This window comes from Zophobas morio, unplaced genomic scaffold, assembly GCF_036711695.1.
Source record: "Zophobas morio isolate AGI-343-1 ecotype UQ-CSIRO unplaced genomic scaffold, CSIRO_AGI_Zmor_V1 ptg000229l, whole genome shotgun sequence".
Lineage (NCBI taxonomy): Eukaryota > Metazoa > Arthropoda > Insecta > Coleoptera > Tenebrionidae > Zophobas > Zophobas morio.
This window is the reverse complement of record NW_026972333.1, coordinates 92,303-118,481: the sequence shown is the minus strand read 5'-3', so window position 1 is coordinate 118,481 and position 26,179 is coordinate 92,303. Positions and strand designations below refer to the sequence as shown.

Genomic DNA, 26,179 nt, shown 5'->3' with positions numbered 1-26,179 from the left:
ATTCTATTTTATTTATGAAACTTAATAGCTCACAAGCGACTAATTATAATAGTAAAATGCATAAAGTGAACCCGCACAGAAACAGATAGCATCTATAAACGCAGTGCAACGCCCCAAAATTACACTCCTTCAGTAGAACCCACGCCCCGCATGGGGCAAAGTTATGTATAAATAATAATAATAATAATAAAAGTAGGATTCAGCATAAACATGTAAGAAAATAATTATTTCGTATATACATTTATAATAAACCAAATGAAAATTTACCAATACATTAAAACAAATGATTCTACTTAACAGTTAAAAAAACCACAAGAGCATGGTTTCATTCGTTGTAGTCCTCGTCTTCGTCCTCCTCGTAGTCCTCTGTGGCATCCTGGTACTGCTGATATTCAGAAATGAGGTCGTTCATATTGGATTCCGCCTCGGTGAATTCCATCTCGTCCATGCCCTCGCTGATGTACCAATGCAAGTAAGCCTTCCGCCGAAACATGGCGGTAAACTGCTCGTTGACTCGCTTAAACAAATCCTGAATGGCTGTGCTGTTTCCAATAAAAGTCACGGCCATGTCTAGATCGACGGGGGGAATGTCGCACACCGCTGTTTTTACGTTATTGGGAATCCATGAGACAAAGCGGTCGGCATTCTTCGCTTGGACGTTCATCATCTGCTCATCAACGTCCTTCATAGAAACGGCCCCGCGAAACATGGCGGCAACCGTCAAATACTTGCCGTGAACGGGATCGCAAGCAGCCATCATGTTGCTGGCAGAGAAAATTTGCTGAGTTAGATCCGCAACAGTGATGTTTCTGAAAGACTTCGACGCGCCAGAAGTGAGAGGAGCAAAGCCCGGCATAAAGAAGTGCAGTCGAGGAAATGGCACCATGTTGACTGCTAATTTGCGCAGATCAGCGTTCAATTGGCCAGGAAAGCGGAGACAGGTGGTGACGCCTGACATGACTTTAGAGACGAGGCTGTTTAGTTGGGAGTAGGAGGGGTCCGTCAGCTTTAAAGTGCTCTTGCAAATGTCGTAGAGTGCTTGATTGTCGATGCAGAACGTTTGATCCGTGTTTTCAACGAGCTGATGGAGAGAAAGCGTGGCGTTGTAGGGCTCCACAACGGTGTCAGACACTTTGGGAGAGGGCACTACAGAATAGGTACAAAGCATGCGATCTGGGAATTCTTCTCTGATTTTCGACACCAGGAGAGTGCCCATGCCTGTAAAAAAAATAGTAGCAAAATTAAATTAAAAAAGGCAGTCTATTACCTGATCCTGTCCCTCCTCCCAGAGAGTGAGTCAGTTGAAATCCTTGCAAACAATCAGTGTTCTCCGCTTCCTTTCTAACGATATCCATAACGGCATCGACTAACTCTGCTCCTTCAGTATAGTGCCCCTTAGCCCAGTTATTACCAGCGCCATTCTGAGCAAGATTAAACAAAAATTATAAGCAATTACTCGTACACTAAAAAAAATATAAATCGTAATAGTTATTGAAAAGTTGTAAATTTCATATATATATATATATATATACTTGTCCAAAGACGAAGTTGTTGGGATGGAAAAGATTTCCGTAAGGGCCGGCCATTATAGTATCCTTTGTTCCAGGTTCCAAGTCTACTAATATGGCTCTCGGCACATATTTTCCGTTATTGCCTTCAGTATAGTAAACATCAAGTCTTTCTTTTTGCTTGGGATTCGTGCCGCAATAAGTTCCATCCGGTAGAATGCCGTGCTCCTCGGAAATAGTTTTCCAAAACTATAAGCAAAAAGCTTAATTTTTTAAAATAAAAAACTATCTAAGTAATTTTTTGTTAAACCTCATTACTAATCTGATTGCCGCATTGGCCTATTTATATAAAAAAGTAAGTAGTGCGTTAAAAATTCGTATAACAATAGAAAAAAAGTTATAAAAGACTGAAATTTATAAAGTTTTGACAAGCGCTCTTCAAAAATAATTCTACTACTAAAAATATGAAAAACGTTTTTCTTTAAACCAGCTTGCAAATGAATAATCTCTGGCATCGAGTGGTAGCCTTCTAGAGAGCGTTAAAAGCAGAAAGAGATGTGAAGAAAAAAAGGTGGCCAAGAAAGAGGGGTGGGCGCAAGGATCAGCTGGTTTTATAGTTTAAAAAATTTGGAAAAAAAAAATTGAGGGAAGGGGAGGGGCGGGCAAGGATGAAATTTATTTTTCTATTTTAAGCTTCGTACTAATTAGAAGTTTAAAGTTTCTTTCATAAAATATAAATTTGTATAAAGTCCTCTTCCTTTATAGTTTATATATATTTGTAAAAAATTGAAATACAAAAGATCTTTTTGTATAGCAAGTTTTTGACTTTAAGCAATGCGATAAAGTAAACTTTTGGAGCAATTTGCAAGATCTTATTAATAAACGGCGCATTTTTATTATATTTTAAGTTCGAGACTACCATCCTACCTTCTCATATTTAGTGGTACTAACCTATTATTTACGAAATTTTTACTTACAGTATACTTTTTAGCCCACAAACTTACTAGTTATTTCTTTAACTAAATTTATAAGAACATAGTGCTCTCTTAATATTATCAATAATGATATTAATATTAATGTTATGTTTTGGAGCTTCACTGCGTAATATTTTAATTTATAGAAGTCTACTTGTATAAAATTTTAAAAAAATAAAAATAACTGTTTATTTTGGTTTTCATTAGGCAAAAAGGTTCGCAAAGTTGCCTTTTTTTTAAATTGAGAGGAAGGGACTTCTTGTATTATACAGCATACGATATATTTTTAACTCAGAAGGGGCCCACATTGAATTTTGATCGACAACATTTGTAAAGGGCTAATTATTTTTAAGTCTTTTCTGCAATAATTATTATCAGGTTCGTCCATAGCAAGTTACATAAATGCAAACATTAAAGTTATAAGAGACTATAATAATTTCCATAAAATTTTGCTAAGGTAGCTGCTTTATAAAACATATCCCTGCTCTTTTTATTATTCTAAATTTATAACTTTAACTCCGTATCCCCGTCACAGTAATTTTAAGCAGCCCTTGGATAAAAGGAGCTTATTTTATATTATAAATCTTATTACACTTTTAATTTTCAAAATAGTTTTATAATGAGCTGGCTCCCCACAAAATGGGTAAACCGATTTAACTTTTCCTGTTCTTTTGAATGGAAAACTACTTTATTAAAGTTTTGTTATTTTTAGATAGATTAAATATTTTGAAAAAACTCTAAATTAAATGCAGAAGGTAAGCTTAACTATACTTCTAATTAAGTGTATTTTAAGATATATTGTTACTTTCAACTTATACATAAATTAAACAAGCATGAAACTTGTAGGAAATTATTGTTTATTTTAAGTATATTTGTTACGTTCAACTTATACATATAGCCAACGCAATCTATTAATTTTATTTATATTTCCTGGTGCTCGATCGGGTCTTAAAAGAAAACACCGAATTTAGGAGCTCTCAACAAGGTGATATTCTACACACTAACTTTAAGCTTGTGTTAAAGCAATCTTATGTTTATATATATATATTAAAAATCATTCTACCCCTAACCTATACTATATATTTACAGTCCATTGCGCGATAGGCGATAGCATTGCGGTGAAAAAACGTTACGCAGAGGTTCAGTGTGGAGGTCTTTATGTAAGGTATCGTTACGAACAAACCGCAGAGCGCCCGTCATAAAGTGTAGCAGCTTATTTTGTCTCACTTGAAGCGAAGAGACAACTGCCGGCGACTATGCCCAGGTAATAGACGCGTAAACCATGACCTGTGGGATGGACAACAAATACAAGGGACATTTGTTGTGCAGCGAGAGTTTGTTTTGGACACAAAGCAAAGAGTAAAGAGTTTTATCCGCCGTCTTGAACTTCTCCGCGAAATAGTTGACGTGCGGCCGCCACGAGATCTTTATGTCGATAACGAGACCCTCAGGTACATCGCCTGAGGACATCGAGGGACTTCCTATTTTGAAAGGTCGTCGGCGGTAGTAGCGTAGTGCGCTTCTTCGTGTTAAAAAAGATTGCGTTCTTTTCCGCATTAATAGAAATTTTTTAACGAAGAAAGCAGTTGGCAAGGGTCACTAGATAGTCCTACAGATGCTGGCGCAATAGGGCAGGTGACTTTGACGAGGAGTAAAGCGCCGTGACATCCGCGTGTGTGGGGTCATAAGGCTGGGGCACGTCGCGTAGATAAAGTGGCAAAGAGTAAGGGTGATAAAAGAGAACTTGGTGGGACCCCGGCTGTAATTGGTCTTAGGGGTGAGAGCGGATAGCCCACTCGTATACCAAAGACGCCGTCCTCTAGGTAAGATTTGATCACTTTAAAAAGAAAAGTAGGAAGGGCTACGCCGCGTAATTCGTAGAGCAAGTCCTTGTGCTAAACTCGACCTAAAGCTTTTTCGATATCAAGTAAAACGGCGCTCGTTGCCTTCTTAAATTAAATTTCCGGGCCGTCCACTCTTGCAAGCGAAAAGTTGTTGAGTAGAGGAGTGTCCTTGTCGAAATCCAAATTAAAATCTGGCAGGGAGTACTTGCACTAACTAAGTTTTTTATGGTGTTAATGTTAACTATACACTTGTATAAAGATGCGTTAAAAAAAGAGCATTAACAAAGTTTATTATATCCCCTTGAAAATAAGCTGAAACTTATTTAATTAATTCTCAACTTTATAAGTAAAATATTTATTCAGCATTTAATCTTTGAAGTAATTTAACTGGTCGTTCAGGAGCTGAACAAGATGTATCATAATAAAACTTTGTTACGTAGTCGTGATCCCAACTGAGAGTGACCAAATCTCCTATTATACAAATTTAATATATTATAATATTAATAGTTAATTATTTTTTACCGGGATTCAAAGTTTTGGCCAAGTCATAATATTTATTAAGGCTTTTTTTAGAAGTCGCATGCTTTAATATAATAAAATAATTAATATATTATATATATATGGATAAAAATAGTATTGTAGTGACATAAAGTATTAGTTATTATTATGGAATGTTTATTATAAATTATTATTAGTAAAAAAATTATAAATATTTTTTGCAAGCTGCTTATTTATTAAAAAAAAGTAAAAGCGTACATGTAATACTTATTTTACAAACTTTTATTACAAGGTAGAAATAAATTAAGGCGAAAAGTGAAGTCGAAATTTGTTAAACTAAAAAAAAATCTTAACAAGTTGATGCGTGAAAAAAGGTATATTTAAAACAAGTAAACCTTAAGGCAAATATTTTGTAAATATAAGTCGATAGTTGACGGAAGAGTATAAAGTTTGGTAGAAAAAAACAGGGAGCAATAAAAAGATATTAGTCCAACAAAACCCAACAAAAATCTAGAAACCGTGCTTACTTAGAGCACGCATAAAAACAAAAGTTGCGAGCTTTAATAAAATATTTTCTATGAAAATAATAATTAAAACAAACCAAGACTTTCTCCTTTATTTATTTTTATTAACTTATATTACTTTGAAAAATAGTTTAGAGAAAAGTTTTTTCAATACAATAATACTTATTAGCTATAATAAATAATATAATTGATAAAAAAAGTGCGACTCACCTTATCACCTTCCTTAAGAACGGAAATGTCCTTTAAATGGGAGGAATTATTATTTACTTTACTTTTTACCAATTTTAACTTAAACGTAAAAAATTCAGTTTCGTGATTGCATCTATCGGGGCAAAGTGACGTCTTAAACAAGCATTTTCGCTGTAAAAACTCTGATAGTAAATTTTAAAAAAAAATAAAAGTAAACATTGAAAACTTTAAAATTTTAAAACAAGGGAAAATAATACAAAGGATGACCTTCAAGATGTATCTACAAAAATTTATGTATCTCTTATAAGTCTTTTCGAAAATTGTATGGAATTAGATTTTTAAATTTAAAATATTTAAATAATGAAAAACTAACTTGTAGAAAAAAATTTTGCATAACTTTGACACTAAGCTAAGTTATGTTATAACTATAAATCTGTGTTTAACTTGCTTTAACCAGTACAAAAAGCTAAAAAGAGATTTTTGTTTAATCGAATTTTATATATAACAAAGTGAAAGACTGTCTGCCTGGGCGCAGAAGAACGCAAAAGTAGTTGTTGTATTTACTAAAGCTACTTGAGTTGGAAAGGCAGTAGATAGAGCGGTTTTTAAACTTACTATAATACAACTGGGAAACACTAGAAATAAAAAACCAAGAAAAACTTTAACTATTAAGAACTCAAAATTTTAAAGGAACTAAAGTAATATTTAACTTCATACATAACCTGCAACGCCACAAAAATAATTTATAAGGAAAAAAAACTCTCTACCAGCTACGTTTTAGCAAAAGGATGCATTAAATATCTTACGGTATAGCGAACTGCAGTCACAATAACTACATTTTTCATTACCCGAAAGCAAACGCCCGCCTCAAGGGAGAAAAAAAAAGGTCAGCAAGGTCGATTATTAACTATTTTTACTTTAAATAATTGCTAGAGCAAAATTGCAATAGAGAACCTGGAAAGAACAGAACATCTTGTATTTAAGCTAGCGTTGACCTGGTAAACTATCGCAATCGTTTGTTTTCATTTAGATTAGCATGTTCCCTCCATTTGACTTTATGTACTTATACTTCTCTTATAATTAATAGTTATATTTTAACATATTTTCAGCTACTACTTTACCGTTAATAGAGAAACTAATTTTTTTTATTATAATTTTGTCTTTCTATAACCCCTACAAAATGATATTTTAACATAAACTTACCCCTAATAAATTATTAACAAACTGCCGTTAAGTTTTTATGTAATATCACATGATAAATAATTATCACCTTCAAAAGCTGCAGTGGTTTCATAGGAAACTATATTTTCTCGGATTTCTGATACTTCAGACATAATAAATCAAATATAAATTATATATTAAAATACTAATGATTGGAAAATTTTAATACTGAGTGCTACACTCCTAATAAAAAATGAACATTTACTTAAGTTATCTAAATTAACCATGCGTGTTAACGAAACAAAGGAACTGGTTGTAATTTTTATAATAAAACTTATAAAAGGTAACATTAATCTATATGTGGTCTTTAAAATAATTTGGGCTATGCTTTTGTATATAATTTTGCTGTGTACAATGATTGACAGCCAATAAAACTTTTTATTAATTTTTTTTTTATAAAGCAGGAATATGTGTCTGATATAAGATTTATCGTGAAGGCTAGTGGCTAGAAATTTAATAGCATCACGACAACGGAAAGATGCCGAGGGGAGCTTCATTATTACTATCAGCAGCATCTCAATGTATTTTCCGTTTTTGGCCGAGAGATTCAGTTTCTATATAGTACTCACTTACCATGATACTATTTTATTAGTATACTTACTCATTATGCTAGAGTTGTAAAAATATAGAAAGAAGGCACTATTAAATTTGAGCAATTATTTAGCCAGACAAATAGGATAGCGCTATCTAATCAATTATCAATTGGTCAAGAATCACGAAGTATCTCCTCTTATACTATATGCTACATTTAATACTCCTAAGCCAAGTACAAGTTAACTAAGAAGCATTAATGCAGCCTAGCATGAGACTAGAATCAAATATTAATTCAAACTAATTCGTAAATAGCTTATCTGCATTTAAAGTTGATGCGAATAGTATTATTAACTATGTCACCCATTAAAGGTTTCGGTATGCCTAAAGGGCCTAAAAAAAAGTTTTTGTTACAGTCGACATTGTTAAACCCAAGTCTTAGCTACTTGAGCCAATGTCCAGTTAGTAAAGTAAATTTACAGGATTCAAGGATAATGTATCATCGTGAACTAGTAAGTTAACAGCAGATTTACTGATCAATCATACATTAGCGCAAGACTAGTAACACAGTCTTACTACTAAAATCATGTATGACCCTGTCTCATTACAAACGGCAGTACCCTACATGTTAAGATAAAAGATAAACTAAAACCTTTCACAGGTCCATTGTCCGCTCGAGTTTTTTCTAATGCTAAGAGTAAATCTGGTGAACCGTAAGTTAAAACAACTATAGAACTCTCTCGATCTTCGTTAACGCTGATAATATTGCCCCAAAATAGGGAACCATCTTCATAGCACGATTCTTTATAATTGTAATATAAAGTACACTAAAGCCTACTGAAGTGTAGAAGCAGGTCTCTTAAAGGGTTATTAACCGTCACTTTGAAGATTTACTACAGTTTTTACCGTAGAATCAACCCGAGGACGGTAATCCACCCAGACAAAGTAATTCTGAAGACATAGAGATTTTACAGCTAATGTCACTCTTTCGAACAGTTTAGTGAAGCCTAACTCAAGGCAGAATTACTGAATTTTATAATATGCTTGTCGCTTACAAGCATTTGTACAATAGAGACCACTGGAAACAAGGTTATCCTCTAAATTTTAGAACGTGTACGACAGGACGAAAGCTAAAAAGACCAAAGCTAACACTCAAAAGCACCAAAATATGCCTAGTGCTTTCGCTAAGAGTTCTACCTCCACCACTACCAATAAAGATCTTTAGAGGAGGATAGTTTTTGCGTACCTCTCGGTGACCAAAGCCCAAGAGATTGCATCGAAAAATCACACAGACACTAACATATACACATACACACAAACAAAACTATGTAACATAAAAATTATAATTAAAAGATAAATCACTTAAATACATCATTAACTAAAAAAAAAATTTTTTAAAAACGAAATTTTATACGGTTTGGCAGAAGCTATGAAAACCAAATATCTATTAATATCCATTATATAAATATAATAATTATCTTTTAAATTCGAAACCGAAGTAAACTCAGCTAAGAAACCTTGGATTGATCCAAAAATACATATATATCTGGAATGCTTTTTCAACCATTTGTAAAGGTATAACATAAACGGCTTGATTGCTTATAATAAACATCTCCGGTTCTTTTTGCTCTCGCCTTTCTTGTTGTTAGTGTTGTTAGCTTGCCCACGCAGCTGTTTGCTTGTAAAAGAAAAAAAAATAAAGCAGGCACAGGCGCGGGAAATGGACGTTGCTGTCTTCTTATACACGATATATGTAATTTAGCGGTGTCACCCAGTGAGTACAGTAATATGATGGTATTTATCATATTTATTTATAAAGCAATAAAAATTAGTCCACTGCAATCAGACAAAACTATTGCTTAAGCAAGGACTATTTTATAAGCATCATGAGCTAATGTCCAACGAAGGCTTCGTAGATTGTTAGAAGATAACACTAATAACTTACTGGAACTTAATCCAAATACTAAGATTAGGCCCTCTACTAACTTTTGAGTGTACGGAGGCTGCTTTTAAATAGTACTAATTATCTTTTAACCAAAGGGAAGTTTACGTGCGTTTTAACTACTTCCATGTAATCTTTAATGGATCAGAGATAAAAGCACTTAAATCACGGAGTAGTCAATACAGCTAGTAAGTCAAGGATAAAAGCAGATTTTAGCTTCATTTCGTTTCTCAAAGAAAATGCACCAAGAGACTGCGGAACCATAGCTTAATAATACCAGAAGGGAAACGGGGGTAAGCCATCTATTAAAGTATTAGAGCACCTTACTCACTTAAATTAAATATTTATTTATAATACTTTTATCTTAGTTTCTAAGTTCCATCCTAGACTGCACCAATTTAGAGATGATTACCGACCTATTTTAAGTCTTATTAACCATAGAAGTTACGGTTTTGTTCAAGAAAAATGTTTTTACTACTGCCATGCTATATTCAATTAAGGTAGCCATTATTCTGCTCGAATGTTTTCTTTTGTTTTTATTTTTAATTAACAAGTTTTACTATTGTTGAATTCTAACTTTGTAGCTTTTAACTAATCTAGCTTTATAATAGATTTTTTTAAATTTAATGCCCCTAGACCCAATTGTAATACCAGCTGAGGACGAGTTTTAAAATTACCAGGAGTATTTAAAGGAAAATAATAATACTTTTGGCCCTAAATAGTTTAATATACTAACAGTTTTCAAGTTGCTATACATTAAGAATTATAGAGAGCTACTGTTACACAAACTATCACAAAAATTGTTATTACAAGTTCAAATAGTGCAATCTAGTAAGAAAGGGGTGCAAGCTATGAGCATTTTAGCTAAACTGACTTTAATGGTACATTACGGGTAGATGCGCATCCAATTAAAAAATCGGAGTTAAGGATTACGTATACATACCAAGTGAAAACCAATGACTTCAATTATAAACACGTTTATATGCGCGTGTTTGCAAGCAGCGTGTGAAACCTTAATAGTAAGTACTTGCTTGAGAGATTAAAATCTTTCGGGTGTAGTATAATATGATTCAGTAAAAGTTCTGCTTCAACCTTCCTTTATTATACTTAATTGTGAAATGTATTATTAAATTAGAACCGGTACTACAACTGAAGGAGTCTCATTTTAAAAATTGATATATCATTAAAACTTCCTTCTCTGTAATATAATTTTATAATTAAAACCAATACCGTGGGTACCCTCAATTCAGCTCAGAACAGCATAAAAATTAGTAAGAATTTTGAGCTTAAGTGGGTCAGCATGGTGGATAGTTTTAAGCTCTATTCCTTATATTTTACAATAAGACGAGGGTATAACTAGTAAACAAGAAAGTATTAAGTAAAACCCCAAGCCAAAAAAAGTGGCTCCTCTTGGATTAAACTTCCATTTAAAATATCTTTTATACTTCCTCTCGTAATACTCTACGCGCTCGTTCTTCTCTTGGGCTTAACGTGTTTAACAAATATTACCTTTAATTGGTAGACAAACTCTCTCACTGTCAAGCCAGTAGCCCTGTACCATAATTTCCTTACTGCTAAGTACTTAGCTTAAAATTAAATTATAACCTTTAAAAAAGGCGGAAAGTATTTTTTTTGTTTTAGCTTTACTACTTAGTCTCATGGTAGAAATGAGATACTGAAGTTACTACCCAAATGGTGAAATGCTTCACTCGGATAGCAGTTGTCCGTGAAACACTGAACCTAGATTAGAAGTGTATTAGTAAGAAAGGTTGCGTTCCTAACAATACCGTTCCAAAAGATGAAAAGAAGGCCACTAAGTAACTGGCATTGCCTTTCTTAAGTTTGTTTTCTTGGAAGGTGGTTCAATTATTGCTAAGAGAGGCCTTTGACTAGTAAATTCTAATCCAAAGTATTTATTTAGCAATGATTGCGTCAGGAGAAACAACGGTTTTATCTGCGTTAGAATAAAACTAGTTTTAAGAGATGCTAATCTTGGTAGTTATAAAAGCCCCTTCTCAACTATTGTATTAGATGTTCTAACTAATTAGCACAATTAGAGTGTTAAAATTATTTATGGGGTTATAACTAAAATATGTCCACTAGGTTTTTTTCAAAGCAGTAATTACTAGATTTTCCTTTAAACCAAACCTTTGTACTGCTGGCCGTAGATAATAAACCAATGAAGAGTAAAAAAACATCCAGCAAACAACTAGAGGCAAAAAAAACGGAGCCTATAAAGAAAAAACCTATTTTTTTTTTTTTTTTTTTTGGCATCCACGGCCGGTCTCCCACAGACCTAAAGCCGCTTAAGCTGAATCCACCTCTTCTGCAGGGGCTGAAACACGAAGTGCCCACCAAAGTCGCTCTCGAGCGAGTTAAAAACTTCGAATACTCGAGCTCTCAATTAGGAAAGATCGCAGATATATCACAAAAAGCATTCTGGGTGTCATTAATTTTTTGCATTAACAAAAAAAAACTAACATTTAAGCGCGTCACGTGGGCGGTGATAACGTGCCCCGCCCAATGGCTAGTAAATAAGTTCACTCACCAGAAGGCGATTAGTGTGCCTAATGAACCTGTCGTAAAGGACCACGGCATGGCGTTGGAAGACAATGTTTAAAAGGTTTAGCTGAAAGTCCTAGGGGAGGGCCTCCTTTCCCACAAACCTCGGCGCCTTTGTCAGAACACCCAGCAATTTTGTTCTGTCGCACTTGAAGTGACAACGCTATCACAGTGGAGTCGTAGGTCCAAGCACCAGACGCGTAATGTTATTATTGGCTCGATGTAAGACCAATACAGTTGCCGTTTGTTTCGCAGAGAAAGCTTGCCCTTACCGCAAAGTAAAGAATAAAGCGGCGTGGTGGCTGCTATAACCTTCGCCGCTACATAGTTCACGTGAGGCGGCCAGGAAAATATGTTGCCTATAATGATTGCCTATAATGATTCCCCATTATTTCGCTTAAGGACACCATGGAATCCTCACGCTATTAAAAGCTTAGGGCGCCAAGAAAGGGACGCGTTTCCTTGAAGTTAATAGCTTTGCTCTTCTTCGCATTTATAGTAACCTTCTAATACGGCACCAGACGAAAAGATAGCGCTGTAGATGCTTGCATAGCAAGGCGAGAGACTTCGAGGAGGAATATACGGCCATATCACCAGCGTAGAGGGCGATTTGTGTGTGTGAGTCGGACGGCAAGGGCGCGTCGCTCATGTAAACCACGAATAAAAGGGGCGAGAGGAGGGATCCCTGAAAGACACCTGCTCTCAGAGATGGAAGCGGCGACCGAATGTCTCCCGCGCGCACGCTAAAGACGCGACCACCCAGATTTGAGTTCAGCACGTTGTAATGGCCGTGAGGGTCGGATAACGAGAGCAGTTTGTACAGCGGGCCTTCATGCCAAACTTGATGAAATACCTTTTAATCGTCGAGGAAGAGAGCGCCTGTTGCCTTCTTATGGTTCACAGTGCAAGTGGTCCATTCAGTTAAGCGGAGGAGCTGCTGTGTCGTTGAGTGCCCTTGCCGAAATCCAAACTGAAACTCCGGTAAAGCTTTCCGAGCGTCAACGACATCTTTAAGACAGAGCAATAAAACGGCCTCACCTACTGTGGGCCGCTAACAGTAGGCTGATGGGCCGGTACTTGCTAGATGCTGATTCCGGTTTAAGCGTTTTTGGTAGTATCAAAAAGATCGCCGTCTTCCATCGAAACGGAAAGGTACCTAGGAGCATCGAAGATTTTATAAAGAGGTAAAGATAATTCATCCCTATTAATGGTATTTCTTCAGCATCCCATTAGTGCTGACATCGCGGCCAGGCATTTTTCGTTTAGGTAGCGCGAAGACTACCGATTGCGCCTTGTCAACATTAACTAGATTAAGTGGTTCGTAGTTAACGGGGAGGGGTAAGCTCAGCTGAGGGAACGCATCATCACTAGCAGTATATTGAGCAGCTGGCACGTTTTGGATAGCAAGAAAGCGTAGCTTTATCTCCATCACTCTCAGTCACTATATTTCCTTCACGGAGGGGAGGTATTAGTGCAAGCCCCCGATTTTTGATCCTTTTTAAAAATTTCCAAAAGGAGGAGCGACTGCTGCTGCCTGATTCTGATATACGATACAGTTTGCTCTTCCATTTATTGTTAAAATGGGCCACCAGCTTTTTGCAAATGCACCTGTGAAGTCGATTAAGCGCAATTTTGTCTTAGGCACTCTGCGACAACAGGGCTAGTCGAATAGGACGTCGACCTTGGCAGATGAGTACCTTTAGTAAGTCAGGCAGGCGATTGGAGTGGTACGTTACTTCACGAGTTGACGAGGCAGTAGTGTGAGCTATGGTTCAGTGCGGTTTCGAAAAGGGCAACAGCACCATCCAGCAGGGCAGGCGTGGACGGTAATGACGGACACGGCGACAGGTTGGTTTATAATACATCAGCATATTTGTCAGTCGGTAAAAATACTGGTAATGGTCTTTGGTGAGTCCTTGGAGAATAACTGGAAGGTGATCGAAGGACGGTTCTTAAAGCGCTTCAATCGCTGTAAAGAGACGTATATCTTCAAGTATGGCAATATTCCAGTACGTCCGCTGTGGCTGTAGTCACCAAGTGTGTTGGTTGCCGGGGGCCTAGCACGCACAGCCCACGCTCATCAGTATTAACCTCAGGCATGTGGCCATTAGAATTAGCGGCTCGGCTGCTCTATGTAGGGTGATTGCAATTAAAATCCACGCACAAAAAAGAAGAAGAGGCACTCCTAGAGGGACTCCCAAGGATGGCGCCCAAATCGAAGGGACGGAAATAGTAGCTTCCTAGGGTTTTTTAGACAGCGATTACAAACATGGCCCCTGGCCGGCCATAGATAGGGAAATCCCCACTGTCTCGACACCTTGTAGAGCTGGCATAGAGATCGAATGATGTCGTATAATCTGTTTCACCAAAACAGTCATGCTCCGCCGCGTGCATCAATTCTGTGTTGGCGATATGTAACAAAGTTGCACAAATTAAATACAACGTTAGGAAAGAGGTGTCTCTCGTTGATGGCGCACACATAAATTCTTTCTCGTAGTAACAGCTCATGAAGCTCGTGCTTCATACTCTGAACACCATTTGCACTCCATAAGGAGTCGAATGTGGCGGCGCATCTTTGGCTTAGAAAACGTTTGCAAAAAGGTTCGTCCTTTCACAGTTTCAAGCATGCTAGATAAATTTCGTCGTTAAAATTGCTAACATCTGCCGTATTGCCGGCTGCGACTGTTCAGCTTTCGCAGTAGAAGCGTGACCAGGGGCTTTAGAACCTAACTGGATATTAAGCAAATTTTGATGAGCATTTATCCTCAAACGAGACTCGTAAGAGACTCACGGGGTAGAAGTATTGTTTGTTGGCGCCGACGAAGTAAACTTTGCGGGTTGGCTGGATGCCTTACGCGGATAATGTTTGCAGCCTTCATAATTAGCGGTAGTATGTTCCTCGCCACAATTCGCACATCTAGCAGGCGAGTCTCGTGATTTGGTACACTTTGCGGTAAAATGACCCTCCCCGCAATAACGCATCGAGGCGCCGCAACGCTGAAGCTTGCAGCGTTGCCAAAGGTTTGGTAGCGGTGGAACCGGCCGTTGCGACTGCTTTTTCGAAGTTCTTCTATTTTGATTTGAAGATGGAAAATGATCATCTCTAAAAGCTTTTGACGCTCCGTTCTGGGTACATGCCCCAGCACTAGTGGTAACGATTGTTTCTTCCACTCATCATTGACAGTGTCCTCTATGTGCATCGCTGCTACTCGGAGTTGTGTGATGCATTGCGCGCGCAGGTCCGCCTCGAGGGTGGAGATATCGAGTTCGCAATAAATTCCACAAATAACAAATATGTGTAACTTGTCTTCTGGTAATTGATAGGTAAAATGTTGTAATACTTGCTTGCGCATAATCGCTGTGGTCGCACGGTATTTTTGAGCTGTTAACGGAAATATTTAATTCCAAAACGCGTAGCTCTTGACCTAGGGATCATGACACCTTTGACTAGCAAAAGTTGTACAAAAAGGGGCCACATTTGTTTTTCGCAAGGGTAATAGGAGGGTTTTTTTTTTTTCTCTTTACAAGTTCGCAGTGGGGTGGTTCTGCAGTAGATGGTCGTTTATTTAATAGAGGGACAGTGTCAGAAGCGCTGCCAATCTCTATGTCTACGGTGTATTGTAAAGTTTTTGTGGGCTTTTCTAAGTCGCTAATGATTTTCGCATTTCCATTACCCTAAATGGGGGGAAACTTACTGGGGTAAACTTACTATCATTATTATTAATATTTCCCTTTTTATTACTAGATATATTTTTATTGCTGTTACTGTTATTGCTAATTATTATATTATTATTATTAATGACGCCAGTATAAGAACTATTAGTCATGAAGTTATTGCTAATACTACTACTACTACTATCCTTAATATTAGATATTTTCCCGTAACTAGACTCGTCTATTGTACCTTCAGAGTCTAGCTATCTTCCAGTACTCTTCCAGTACCCTTTTAGAAGCATCTGGTTGATTTAGAAGTTGTAAGGTCGAAAACAAATTATTATTGTTAGTTGTATTATCAAAAGGCTCCTTCCGCTTTTTAAACTTATTTTGTCTTGGATCTTTTTAGTAACGTCTAAAAGTTTTGCCTTTGTAAAATATAACTTTTTTTCTTAATTCTACATAAATAACCAACACGTTAGCAATGAAATGCTCGAAGTTCTTCAGAGTACAAACTCATAATTAATATAAAGATAAATTAAAATTTAAAAAAATGGGGGTTAAAAGGGAGAAAAAAATAATTATAATAAAAAAATATATAATATATGTAAGGTCTGTAATATAAGATCAGTAGATATAATTTATGTAATTTAAATTTCCTAAGATGTATAAGTATATAAGTAGATTTTAAAATAAATCGCTAAAAAAGTAGGTTAAATAAATATCGCAAATCCAAAGCAAGAAGAAGTAAGAAGTTAGGTGCGCGAGTCAAAATTACAGCCCGGCGGTTAAAGCAAAAAAAAAAGTTACTCTACCTTTTGCTTTATTAATCGTAATCATATATGCTCCAAAAATAGTAAATTAAAGGCACGTGGTTAATTGCGTACAATGAAAATTAACTTATTTAGAATGTATTAATTAAATTCGGTGTCAACTAAATTGCATGCTGAAAGATGCTCATATAGTTGCCATAAAGATTAAGACACCAAAGGCCAAGAAAGTTAGAAGTAAAACCTTTTTTAAAATTTGATTTATTTACTTTACCATAAAGGAGGTAGCGAACTACCGTAGCCGGCATCTCTCTCTAAGTGTAAGTTAGTAAAAACCAAACATCAAAAAATTTAATTGAAAGAATAACTCAGATTAGCAGAGGCAGCCTAACCAATAAAACTAAAAAGCAAGCAAGCAAACCCGTAGGATGCTTTAGATCAGACACTTTCCTAAACTTGTTCTACTTACGTGTAACGAAAACCCTTCTAGTCAAAAGTGTGGAGCTACAAAATTTCTAAATATCGGATTTCGGTGCCAATTCATATAGTGCTAAAAAGATAGGTGAACACACTGAGCGGTGAAGTAGTTCGGCGCAAAAATTCGATTTTCAACGATTTGTCGACCACAAGATCTTCGGCGCTCTTTCCAATTGGGCAGAGTAATTGGCTAAATGCTAGTGCTCTTCGATAGACGTCGATGTCTTAAATAAAAAAATACTTCCAGTTCGTGGTGCAAGCAAAATATTGGTGTTTGACCATTTAGGGTGGAGGCAGTGATGAATTCAATAAATAGCGATATTAAGATACAGTTAAGTAGAAAAATTAATCAGAAAATAGAATCAAGAAGATCTCTATTTTATTAGTCCCATGTTCAAGATACCATACTTATTCTTAGTTCGTTAACTTACTTTTCTGCGGCTGATGTGGTAACAACTAATCGACGGCTCTACATATGAACCAAAACAATAATTTTTTTGTAAGGTTTTAATCTTAATGTTTAACACCCTTTTATCTTTAAAAAAAAAAAAATTTAAAAATACACTGAATTAATTAAGTTCTATTTTCGTTACTATTTACTTTATTATTTAAAAATATAATTAAAAAAGTTGAACGGTCAAGTAAAAACCAACACTAAAACTTAAAGGAGAGAAAATAGTCATCTTTATATTAATCTAAATCTTTTTTTCAAGTTTTCCTAATATTTCGAAATATTATGGTTGAGAATTTAGAATCTTCAAATTTATAAAAACCGCTTGCTGGTTATCACGCTGTTTTCAACATTGTTGATTTTGCAGGCTATAAGCCCTCGAGGACTTGTGTATTACATACAAAATAATAATGTACGGGTGATATAAAGTAAAATACAAAAAAGTCGAAGCACTAGGCGCGCCAAGCGCATCTGTACGAGAAACAAAGAAAAAGAGTAACCAGCTGTGCGCGAGCCAATCACATGTGCACTTCCCCTTAACATATAAACCGCTTATAAGATGAGAGCAAATGGTGTGTTCGTGGGAGCAGCGTGCGCGCAATTCAGCCAAACTCCTCTTTTTTTTCTTGTACCTTCTCCTTTTGAGTGTCTGAAAAAAAGATAGTTTACTATTATATCGGCTTAAAATAGAAGAGACTAACAATCTAAAAAATTGAAATAATTGTCTTTAGTTAAGGTTATTACTATAACCTAAAAAATAAGTTGTCGTTGCTTTCTCTTTTTCTTCTGCTTTAGTTTTGTCAATAGTTTGGCAAATTTAAAGTAGAGTGATGAAAAGATTTTGAAGGCGTATTGCATTAGTCATTTTTAGGGGTCTGCAACTATTTACTTTATGAAGATTTTTTTAAGTTCCATTTTCATTTAGCATTTGTCTTTTTCTCTTTATAAAAATTTTGAAGAGATACCTGAAATTTTTTGGCCTTTAATATTTTTTTTGTGATAGGCACATAGTTATCTATTGACTTCAGTATTTAATTCCTATTTACTTTTTTAGTAGTATTTTAGAAACATCTTTAGCTTAACTACTTATATTACCAACATGAACAATAATAAAGACTAATCATAATGTTTATAACTTCAATTCTATAAAACTTCAGACATTATGCTTATCGATTTTATAATACAGATAAGATAAACTTATTATTGCTAAAATGCAAGGAGGGGTTAGGAAGTCTGTTGTAGTTATTAATCGCATTGTTAGTATAAAAAGTTAATATTGGCTTATACATCGGGTAATCGTTGCACCAGCTTGAAATACTTCTAAGTTTTATTTGTAACTGTTTTTTTTTATTTACTTGGTTAAATGTTAAATATAGTTTAAAAGTGTAAGGCATATATAAGGGATGTTATCATCAAGAATTTATTTTGAACGCTAAATTTATAGTGTATGAGTTTGGAAGAAAGCAATATGCATATAGTTGAGTTATTATGTTAGTTTTTTATTGACCGATAAGTTTTGTTTCTTTCATAAATAAAATTTTTAAGTACAAAATATTTTTATATTAAGAATTTAATAATTGAGTATTTTGATAAAACTTTGGAGGAGTAAGTAAATTTTCCTTAGAGTCGCCTTTATATATTAGTTAACTTGGTGAGTCACAAGTGGGATAAAAGATATTATTTAGGGAGAAACCATTATTTTTAAAGCCGGAACTTTTGCTTTCTCTCACCTACAATTTATATAAAAAAATGCACTATAGTTTATAAAGTTAAAAAAAAAAAATTTAATAATTATTAAAAAACATATAAAATTAGTATTAACTAGATATGAAATATGACGTAATACAAAAAATCATTTCAAAAAAAAATCTAATTAACTCTCACTATGATAATTACGAATAATGAAACTATTATATAAAGAACAATACTAGAATTAATTACACATACATTTATTTAAATCCTATTAAAAGTTTATATGCTAAACAAAATTACTTTTGGGTAGCTGGAGATGACGTCTTTTTTCATTTTTGGAGTTGAGCTTACCAAAAGGTTACCACTAAATATTTATGGGTTTCTAGTAATTCGTTTAGAACAAAAATTTATTAAAAAGTACTTTAAATAGTTGGGCAAAAAGATTACAGTTAAGTTTTTACAATATTTCACCTGAATAGGTTATTAAACAATTTCAAGATGAGTTAATAGTTCATAATAAAATTTTGTTAATCAAATATATTATAAAGGACCGTAAAATCGCCTGAATTTAAAGAGGGTAAACTTAAGGATTCCAAGGCCATATTATTAAACATTAAGAAGTCTATCAATAATAGAGATGGTAAGCTACTGCACAGTAAAAGTAAGACTAGGTTTATACTCTACGCTGTTTGATTAGAAAATATCTTTAGTATGACTGTTACATTTTTGGAACTTTAGAAAAACCATCGATATATTTATAAATACCAGAAGTTGTTAAGTTTTCGAAATGTAAGCTTTCTATTATTAAGGAAAATTTTAAAAAATGATTAAAATTGGGAACTTTGTCTTAGTAGACTTTTGAATAATAAAAATTACTTAGATTATAATTTCCTATAAAAGTCATATGCTGTGCATTCTGAGCAGTGGAGATGACGTTTGACAGTCCCCACGTATTTATAATTACCATACTCTTAATTAAAAAAAAATTTTATTAATAAAAGCTGATTTTGCTTAAAAAGTAATTAACCCCTTGATTGACAATGCTCGTAAGCTTCAGACTGTGAAGGCCTTTAACATTAATAATCTTGAGAACAGCTACACCTGAAAAAAAAGTTTTTTACCTTTAAGTAAACTAAAAAGAAAAACAAACACACTAAATTAATTATCTCGTCTACTAACATTTCAAAAGGGGTAGCACTAAATCGGTAAGAGTAAATTCCAGTTTATCTAAATAAATGCAGTTGACGGAATTTAGAGCTGGAAAATCTAATTGTTCTATTACTGAAAAGTTTATATATGGAAGTTAAAAATTATCATTAAAAACAAACATTAGTAAAGAGAAATAATTACTTTTAGAATTAGTAATCAAAAATATGTCACACTTCACCAACCCCGGAAATATAAGCTTTACAGGCTTGTTAGAAGCCAGCTTATCTATATCTATTTTTTCTAGAGTTCTTAAGAGAGATGCTTTCAAAAGTATTAAACTTGTGTTTAAAAATTTGAGCAACTTGGTTCTAACAAGTAAAGGCAAGTCTATAGTGCTGTATAAAAAAAAAATAAGAAATGAAAGGCCCTTATAAGAAGTGTGAGATGGTTATTGGCTTGCATGAATGAAGGAATTACTTAAAACTTGAGTTAACAACTTGTATTTCATTGTTAAATTTCAAAGAGCTAAAGTTCAGCGTTTTCATGCAGTTTGAATGAAAATTTTCAAATATTATTTTATCTATTTTTTCGATAACAGGTAATCTGTTGCAAATATTAACACATATTTAAGTAATCTTTAGCCAATTTTTGTATGTATATGTAAACTTTTGACTTAAAAATTTTAAAATAATTACTTTTGTAAAAGTAACAAATAATAGAGTTAAAAACCGTATAGCAATGCATGATGGAAATACGAGTGGAAGCCCGTAAGGCCCCCTTACTAAAACCTGTCGCAAGTTTTTGAGGCTTGGAAAGGTTATTTCTGTGGAGTTTATTAAACCTAAAGCGAATATTATTTTTTTTGTTTTAGAAAAACATAAATTTATTAATAAATTCTCATATAATAGAGTGCAAACACTTCGTTACTAAATATGCATATCCAACGCTTAGGAGAGGTTTCTACACGTTTTATTTGAAGACCTAAAAAGTTCCAGCATTTTTCAATATAAACAATTTATGTAGTCTTATGAGGTTCTTACTAATAATCTTATGTATCTAACATAAATTTAGCTTATTTCTCATTATATTATATAATAAAATTAGCTCAAGTTATTCAGGTAATACACTACTAATCCATTATATGAGTAGCTTTGCTGAATAAAAATGCTTACATTTTCGTTAAATTTACTTGAATTTATGTTATGTTGGTATTTGAACCTTATTATTGTTACCTTTATAGAAAACTTTAAGCATTCCAATCGATTGCACGTAAGGGAAATGCCTACAAATATATACAATTACTATTATTATACAATAGTGTAGCAAGTAATAAGTAACAGTGGGCCTTCCATGTCGCTAATTGTCAAATAATCAAAATACAGGCATTGTATATGGCTTTCATAAGCACTTTTAGTATTTACTACATGGACTCCACAATTTATATTAAGGTTAAATAAAGGTCTTAATCTCGAAATCCTAAATAAAGGAAAAGTAAAATAATTGCATTAATGCTGAATAAAATGCGATGGAGCTACCCCATTATTAAAGAAACACCACAAAGCAAAAATATGAAATTGAGAACAATCATCCATTTCGTGTAGCATGCTTCTATTAATTCACTTATTTCTGGTAGCAAATTAATATAGCTTTTTGGTTTCCAGGCTGGTAACATCATATGGTATAAATAGTATAGGAGGTATGATTTTCAAAAAACATACTACTTTCCACAAAAGCTAATTTTTTTAGTTTGTTGTCGCGGGCAATCAGTCTTTTAATAAATATTTCACGCCAAACTGTTTTCTCTTCCAGCTGTTTACAGAAATGTATGTTGTAAATGCCATCACGCTAGCTATAGGCACTTAAAGCTTTTATATTAATAATAAAATATGGAAACTATATAATAGTTGTTATCCTAAAAGCTGAACACTAATAATAATAGGAGCAAGAACTACTCTTTTTAGGTTAAAAAAAATTATTATTATGTACCATTGGCTCCATAAAAAAATAAAATTGTAGTAACAGTGTGTATAGGTGCAGTGTGTTCCAGCTGTAGAGTATGGATATTTAAATTTTATTACTAAGTGTAACAACATAATAAAAAAATATTTTTAAACTCTTTTTTTTTTAAAAAAAAGTATATAAAAAAATATACAGGTTAGTTTTTTTCCGCTTTATAGTTTACATAGAGTTTAGTAAAGCCTAAACTGTTTTATAAAGGTCAACAAACATCCCCCATCACAAGTAAACAAATTGATGACTTTACAAGCAAATAGATTGGCCGAACGCTCGTGCGTTCCAGTTGGCATTTTTCTTCAAAAATTTAAACTTTTAAAACGCCAATTCTATTTAGTAGGATGTGACATCAAATGTTAAGTAAAATAAAATAATTACTAAATGCAAAGAGTAATTTATGCCTTCTTTGACCACTTAAACTAACAGGTTAAATTTCGTCTAATTGTTATTATAGCATTCTAATAACTTTTTTTCTTAATTTTTTGGTGTCAAAGAATTTTCTTTATCGGTAATTAGTCAACCGCCACATTAATAAGGTGATCTTTTACTGGTTCACTACCATAAAAGGGGGTAGAATGTAGAACCGAATCATCTGCGTTAATAGCTGAACTAATTTTAGCTAAAAGTCCTTTTTTTTCGAAAAAAATATTCTACTAACTTTTTATATAAAAAATTTATTTGCATCTTATATTTTTACTTAACCAAAGTACCTACAATCTAAAGACACATTTTTTTTAACCCTTTATTAAGCAGTCAAATTTCAACCACTTGTAGCACTTTGCATACCGGCTGATGGTGGAACCTTTTCAGAGTAAGTTTCAATAAAAAATTTATGAAAAATATGATTTTTCAATAAGCCCCCAGAAGAATGAGATTACTCAAGAATATGTAATGTCTTGTCATTCGTTTCTATATATAAACAAGCAACTACTGATAATTAAGGTCATACAGTTATAGAGATTCTAATAAGCAAGCCACACGCCAAAAGATCTAACATATACGGAAAAAATATAACTATCGAAAAGGAGCTTTTGAAAACACAACTTGTAGTAAAAGGAGAAAAAAAGATTTAGAGTAAATGTTGAAGCGTACTATTTAAAATACTCAAAAAAACACATTAATGCATTAAATATCTTCCCACAAACTTGGGTTGGTAGAACATTTTGCAATTTTTTCTTCTTAAAGTGTAAAACGCAAATAGTTTTTTTTATAGATAGTAATTGTCAAACAAGGAAATTGTGAATGTGTAACAAAATAAGTATTGCTCATTCATGTGCTTTGGGGAGGTAAAATTTAGATTAGATATTGGTAAAGTCATCTAATGAAATTAGAGGGAAGTCTTAAATAATTATAGCATTTTATAACAAATGAGTGCCATCTTATTTCGTTTTTGTTTTCTTAAAAGTGTATGTTTTAAAAATTTTATTATTAGTAATTATGCAAATATTATTAAGCTCATTTTATGAAACTTACTATACCTCTATATTTTTATTAATCATGAATATTCGGTTTACAATTTTTTGTTAGAGGCGGAATGAGGGAGAAAATTAGTAGCGCAATTATATATATAACTTTCCTTCAAACTTTAGGCAAAAGGAAATGGGATAGCTAAGTTGCCTCGCGTGTTTCTTAAATAAAGAAAGTGTATTAAATTCTATTAAAATACAACTTAGCACCCCCAAAAGTACTAGTTCGTGGTGTACACCAAAAAAAAACTTTTTTTTAACCTAACTTTTAATGTTGGGGCTTTACTAAATTTTTTAAAGTTCATTAAATAAACTTCATGAATTACCCAGTAATTTATTTTGAAGATGTACTAAAATTAAGTGACTAAAAAGCGTGATAAAAATCCTCTGTGTATATTATGATACTTATAATCTTAGCAGACATGTAATGATGACTGTTTAGAGAGTTGAACCACTACAGCACGGATCTAATATTGAATGAATTCCATTAAGATGTATAGTATATTTATATATTTTTATTAAAATATGTGTGACGTTAATTTTTTTCTCCGCTCTTTCTTTCTTTTTCGATTTTTACTGCGTCTTCATTGCTGTAGTTTTAAGTGGGCCTCGAAGACCAGCAACATTATAAAGGTAAAAGTTTTAGTCTAGAGGGCTAGAACGAAGACTAAACGTCTAGCGAGATTGAAGTTAATAAGTAGCTTAATAATCTATTGAACAACTAAATGAATACTTAGTTAACTAGTTTTCCTTTATATTTTATACAGATAAGAAAAACTTAGTTAAGCAATAACAAAAGCAGGAATGCACATCATTGCACAAGAAGACAATAAGCTCCCACGACGCATAGCTTACACTAATATTTCCAGCATAATGCTCTTGGTAATTAGGCTGTTCCTCCTTTTGAACAGATCATTATTATGCTGCAGTGGCTTATAAAATCATTTGCTTCGTAATAACTTTTTCTTTAAATCTTCAACTTGTGCATGGATAAAGCAATATAACAGCACTTTTCTTCTTGATACTAAAACGATAACTGACCATATATCTTTTAGAATTAGTAAAAACGAAGGCTTTAAAGTAGCGTTTTCGCGTATACGGTTGAACTCTCAACACCGTTCTACTAATATTAACACCATGTGTAGTTGTTAATTATTATAAATACGAAGTATTTATTTGGTTAACATTAGGGAGGCAACTTTTAGGGGGGCAACTTTAATTCAACTGTATACATAAAATAAGGAGGAGCCTACAAAGCTAATAGAGATAAGGAGGAGGCAGAGACGGACCAAAAAAAATAAAATATAGCTTGTATAGCTCACTTTATATTCGAAAAACAGAAAGGTCTGAGAAACTTTTTATGTGAACTTTTTCTTTGGTTTAGAAAACAAAAAAATAATTAAATTACTGTATAAAGGAAAATTGTAAGAAAGTTTAGTTTTGACTTGAGCGCTAGTGTTTCGAAACAAAAATTTAGTTTTATCAAATAATATTTTTATAAAGTTAGTAATACTGAAAAAATAAAATTATGGTGTTACAGAATTTCTTAACTATTAACTTTTATATATATACCCTACTTAAGATATAAATAACGGCTATTACAAGCTAAAATAAAGTTTTATCTGGCAATTCGCCTTAACGTGGACTATAAACCTTCATTTAACTATATAACAGTTATTAATCCTTTGTTTATAAGCTTTTGTACAAATTACTAAACATTAATACGTTTGCAGCTGCCGTTATAATAGCAAAAGGGTAGTTCCTTTACTTGTCGCGTTGTAGTTTACTTTTTTACTTAGAGTCTTGGAGAGTGACTGAAAACATGTTACAAAACGAACAGAAATGATAATTACAAAATAAATTGTGTTAATTTATATTTCTTATGAAAATAACTATTTTGGATAAAATAAAAGCCTATGTCGACTATAGTAGAAAATATTTCTCTGCTTAATACTTAAATGTTCATCTTAGACTGAAAGAAAAAGAGAGTTCGGAGTTTTTGTTCTACCTAATTTGTAATTTATTGTTTTCCTCATGATTAATAAAATTTTAATGAAATCCTGGAGGAAATGACAAAGACATTAAGTATAAAGGAATCATAAAGGGCGTTTTTATCTTTTTTATTAAAATTTTAAATTCATAGAAGAAATTTGACAATTGGAAGATTTACAACATAATTAATTATTAATAAACTTAAGCCCAAATAAACATAAAGAGAAGTTATTTTTTTAATTATATATCTTGTAAAATCTTTTTGTACCGACAATCGAAAGTAAAAAGAAAAATTACTTTTTTAAAAAGTATTAAGTATGATTTAGACTCTTGATGTAATTCTACTTAATAATGCATCGCAAACTGTCAGTGCTCAATAGTATGTGCGGCTCTCGTCGTAGATGAGTCAAATTTGACAAACAGTATATGAAATAGATAGCAAATGTAACTTGCCTATTTAACTTTTTACAAACATAAGTTTAAACCAAATTACATCGGTTAAAAAAAGGAATATCATTCCTAATTACTTAAATGCCATAAGCAAGTGTTTTTCTGGAGTTATTATTGTCTGTGACTGTTATCTATTTTACCGTTATTCATTTAAAAAAATTAGTTATAACAATCCTTTACCTACTCAAGGTATTTCCTTTTAATTGTAATTCTTGAGACAATTACTTGGCGAATCTTATCTCTTTGGTTTTTTTAATTTATTGAGCTAATAT

The 26,179-nt window shown here is 33.3% G+C and overlaps 2 protein-coding genes and 1 long non-coding RNA gene across 3 annotated transcripts; all 3 read right to left on the bottom strand.

Moving 5' to 3' along the window:
• Positions 1-248: 248 nt before the first annotated feature.
• On the bottom strand, positions 249-2,079 carry LOC135146480 (tubulin beta chain-like). The gene is made up of 5 exons (XM_064078620.1): positions 1,996-2,079; positions 1,819-1,847; positions 1,533-1,757; positions 1,268-1,421; positions 249-1,218 (listed from the first exon to the last, which is right to left on the bottom strand). The coding sequence occupies exons 1-5, from the start codon at positions 2,021-2,023 to the stop codon at positions 326-328; spliced, it is 1,329 nt and encodes a 442-aa protein (XP_063934690.1). The 5' UTR covers positions 2,024-2,079; the 3' UTR covers positions 249-325.
• A 2,634-nt stretch (positions 2,080-4,713) lies between these two features.
• Positions 4,714-5,705, bottom strand: LOC135146477 (uncharacterized). The gene is made up of 3 exons (XR_010283838.1): positions 5,559-5,705; positions 4,849-4,909; positions 4,714-4,797 (listed from the first exon to the last, which is right to left on the bottom strand). It is a non-coding gene; the product is annotated as an uncharacterized LOC135146477 (long non-coding RNA).
• A 12,969-nt stretch (positions 5,706-18,674) lies between these two features.
• On the bottom strand, positions 18,675-22,184 carry LOC135146485 (uncharacterized). Its single transcript, XM_064078624.1, has 19 exons — positions 22,139-22,184; positions 21,973-22,033; positions 21,705-21,795; positions 21,522-21,648; positions 21,325-21,462; positions 21,219-21,268; positions 20,914-20,967; positions 20,716-20,827; positions 20,464-20,589; positions 20,188-20,381; positions 20,017-20,118; positions 19,865-19,938; positions 19,714-19,807; positions 19,603-19,635; positions 19,389-19,459; positions 19,259-19,308; positions 19,138-19,201; positions 18,839-18,875; positions 18,675-18,775 (listed from the first exon to the last, which is right to left on the bottom strand). The coding sequence occupies exons 2-19, from the start codon at positions 21,982-21,984 to the stop codon at positions 18,708-18,710; spliced, it is 1,497 nt and encodes a 498-aa protein (XP_063934694.1). The 5' UTR covers positions 21,985-22,033; positions 22,139-22,184; the 3' UTR covers positions 18,675-18,707.
• Positions 22,185-26,179: the final 3,995 nt, after the last annotated feature.

Coding starts and splice junctions, on each gene's coding strand:
- LOC135146485 (XM_064078624.1), bottom strand. Junction 20,119..20,187: donor TTTGATTACTAATTCTAAAA/GTAATTATTTCT, acceptor TAAACTTTTCAG/TAATAGAACAATTAGATTTT. Junction 19,939..20,016: donor AGTGCTACCCCTTTTGAAAT/GTTAGTAGACGA, acceptor CTTTTTTTTCAG/GTGTAGCTGTTCTCAAGATT.
- LOC135146480 (XM_064078620.1), bottom strand. CDS start 2,023: ATGCCAGAGATTATTCATTTGCAAGCTG. Junction 1,848..1,995: donor GATTATTCATTTGCAAGCTG/GTTTAAAGAAAA, acceptor TTATATAAATAG/GCCAATGCGGCAATCAGATT. Junction 1,219..1,267: donor GGGAGGAGGGACAGGATCAG/GTAATAGACTGC, acceptor TTTTTTTTACAG/GCATGGGCACTCTCCTGGTG.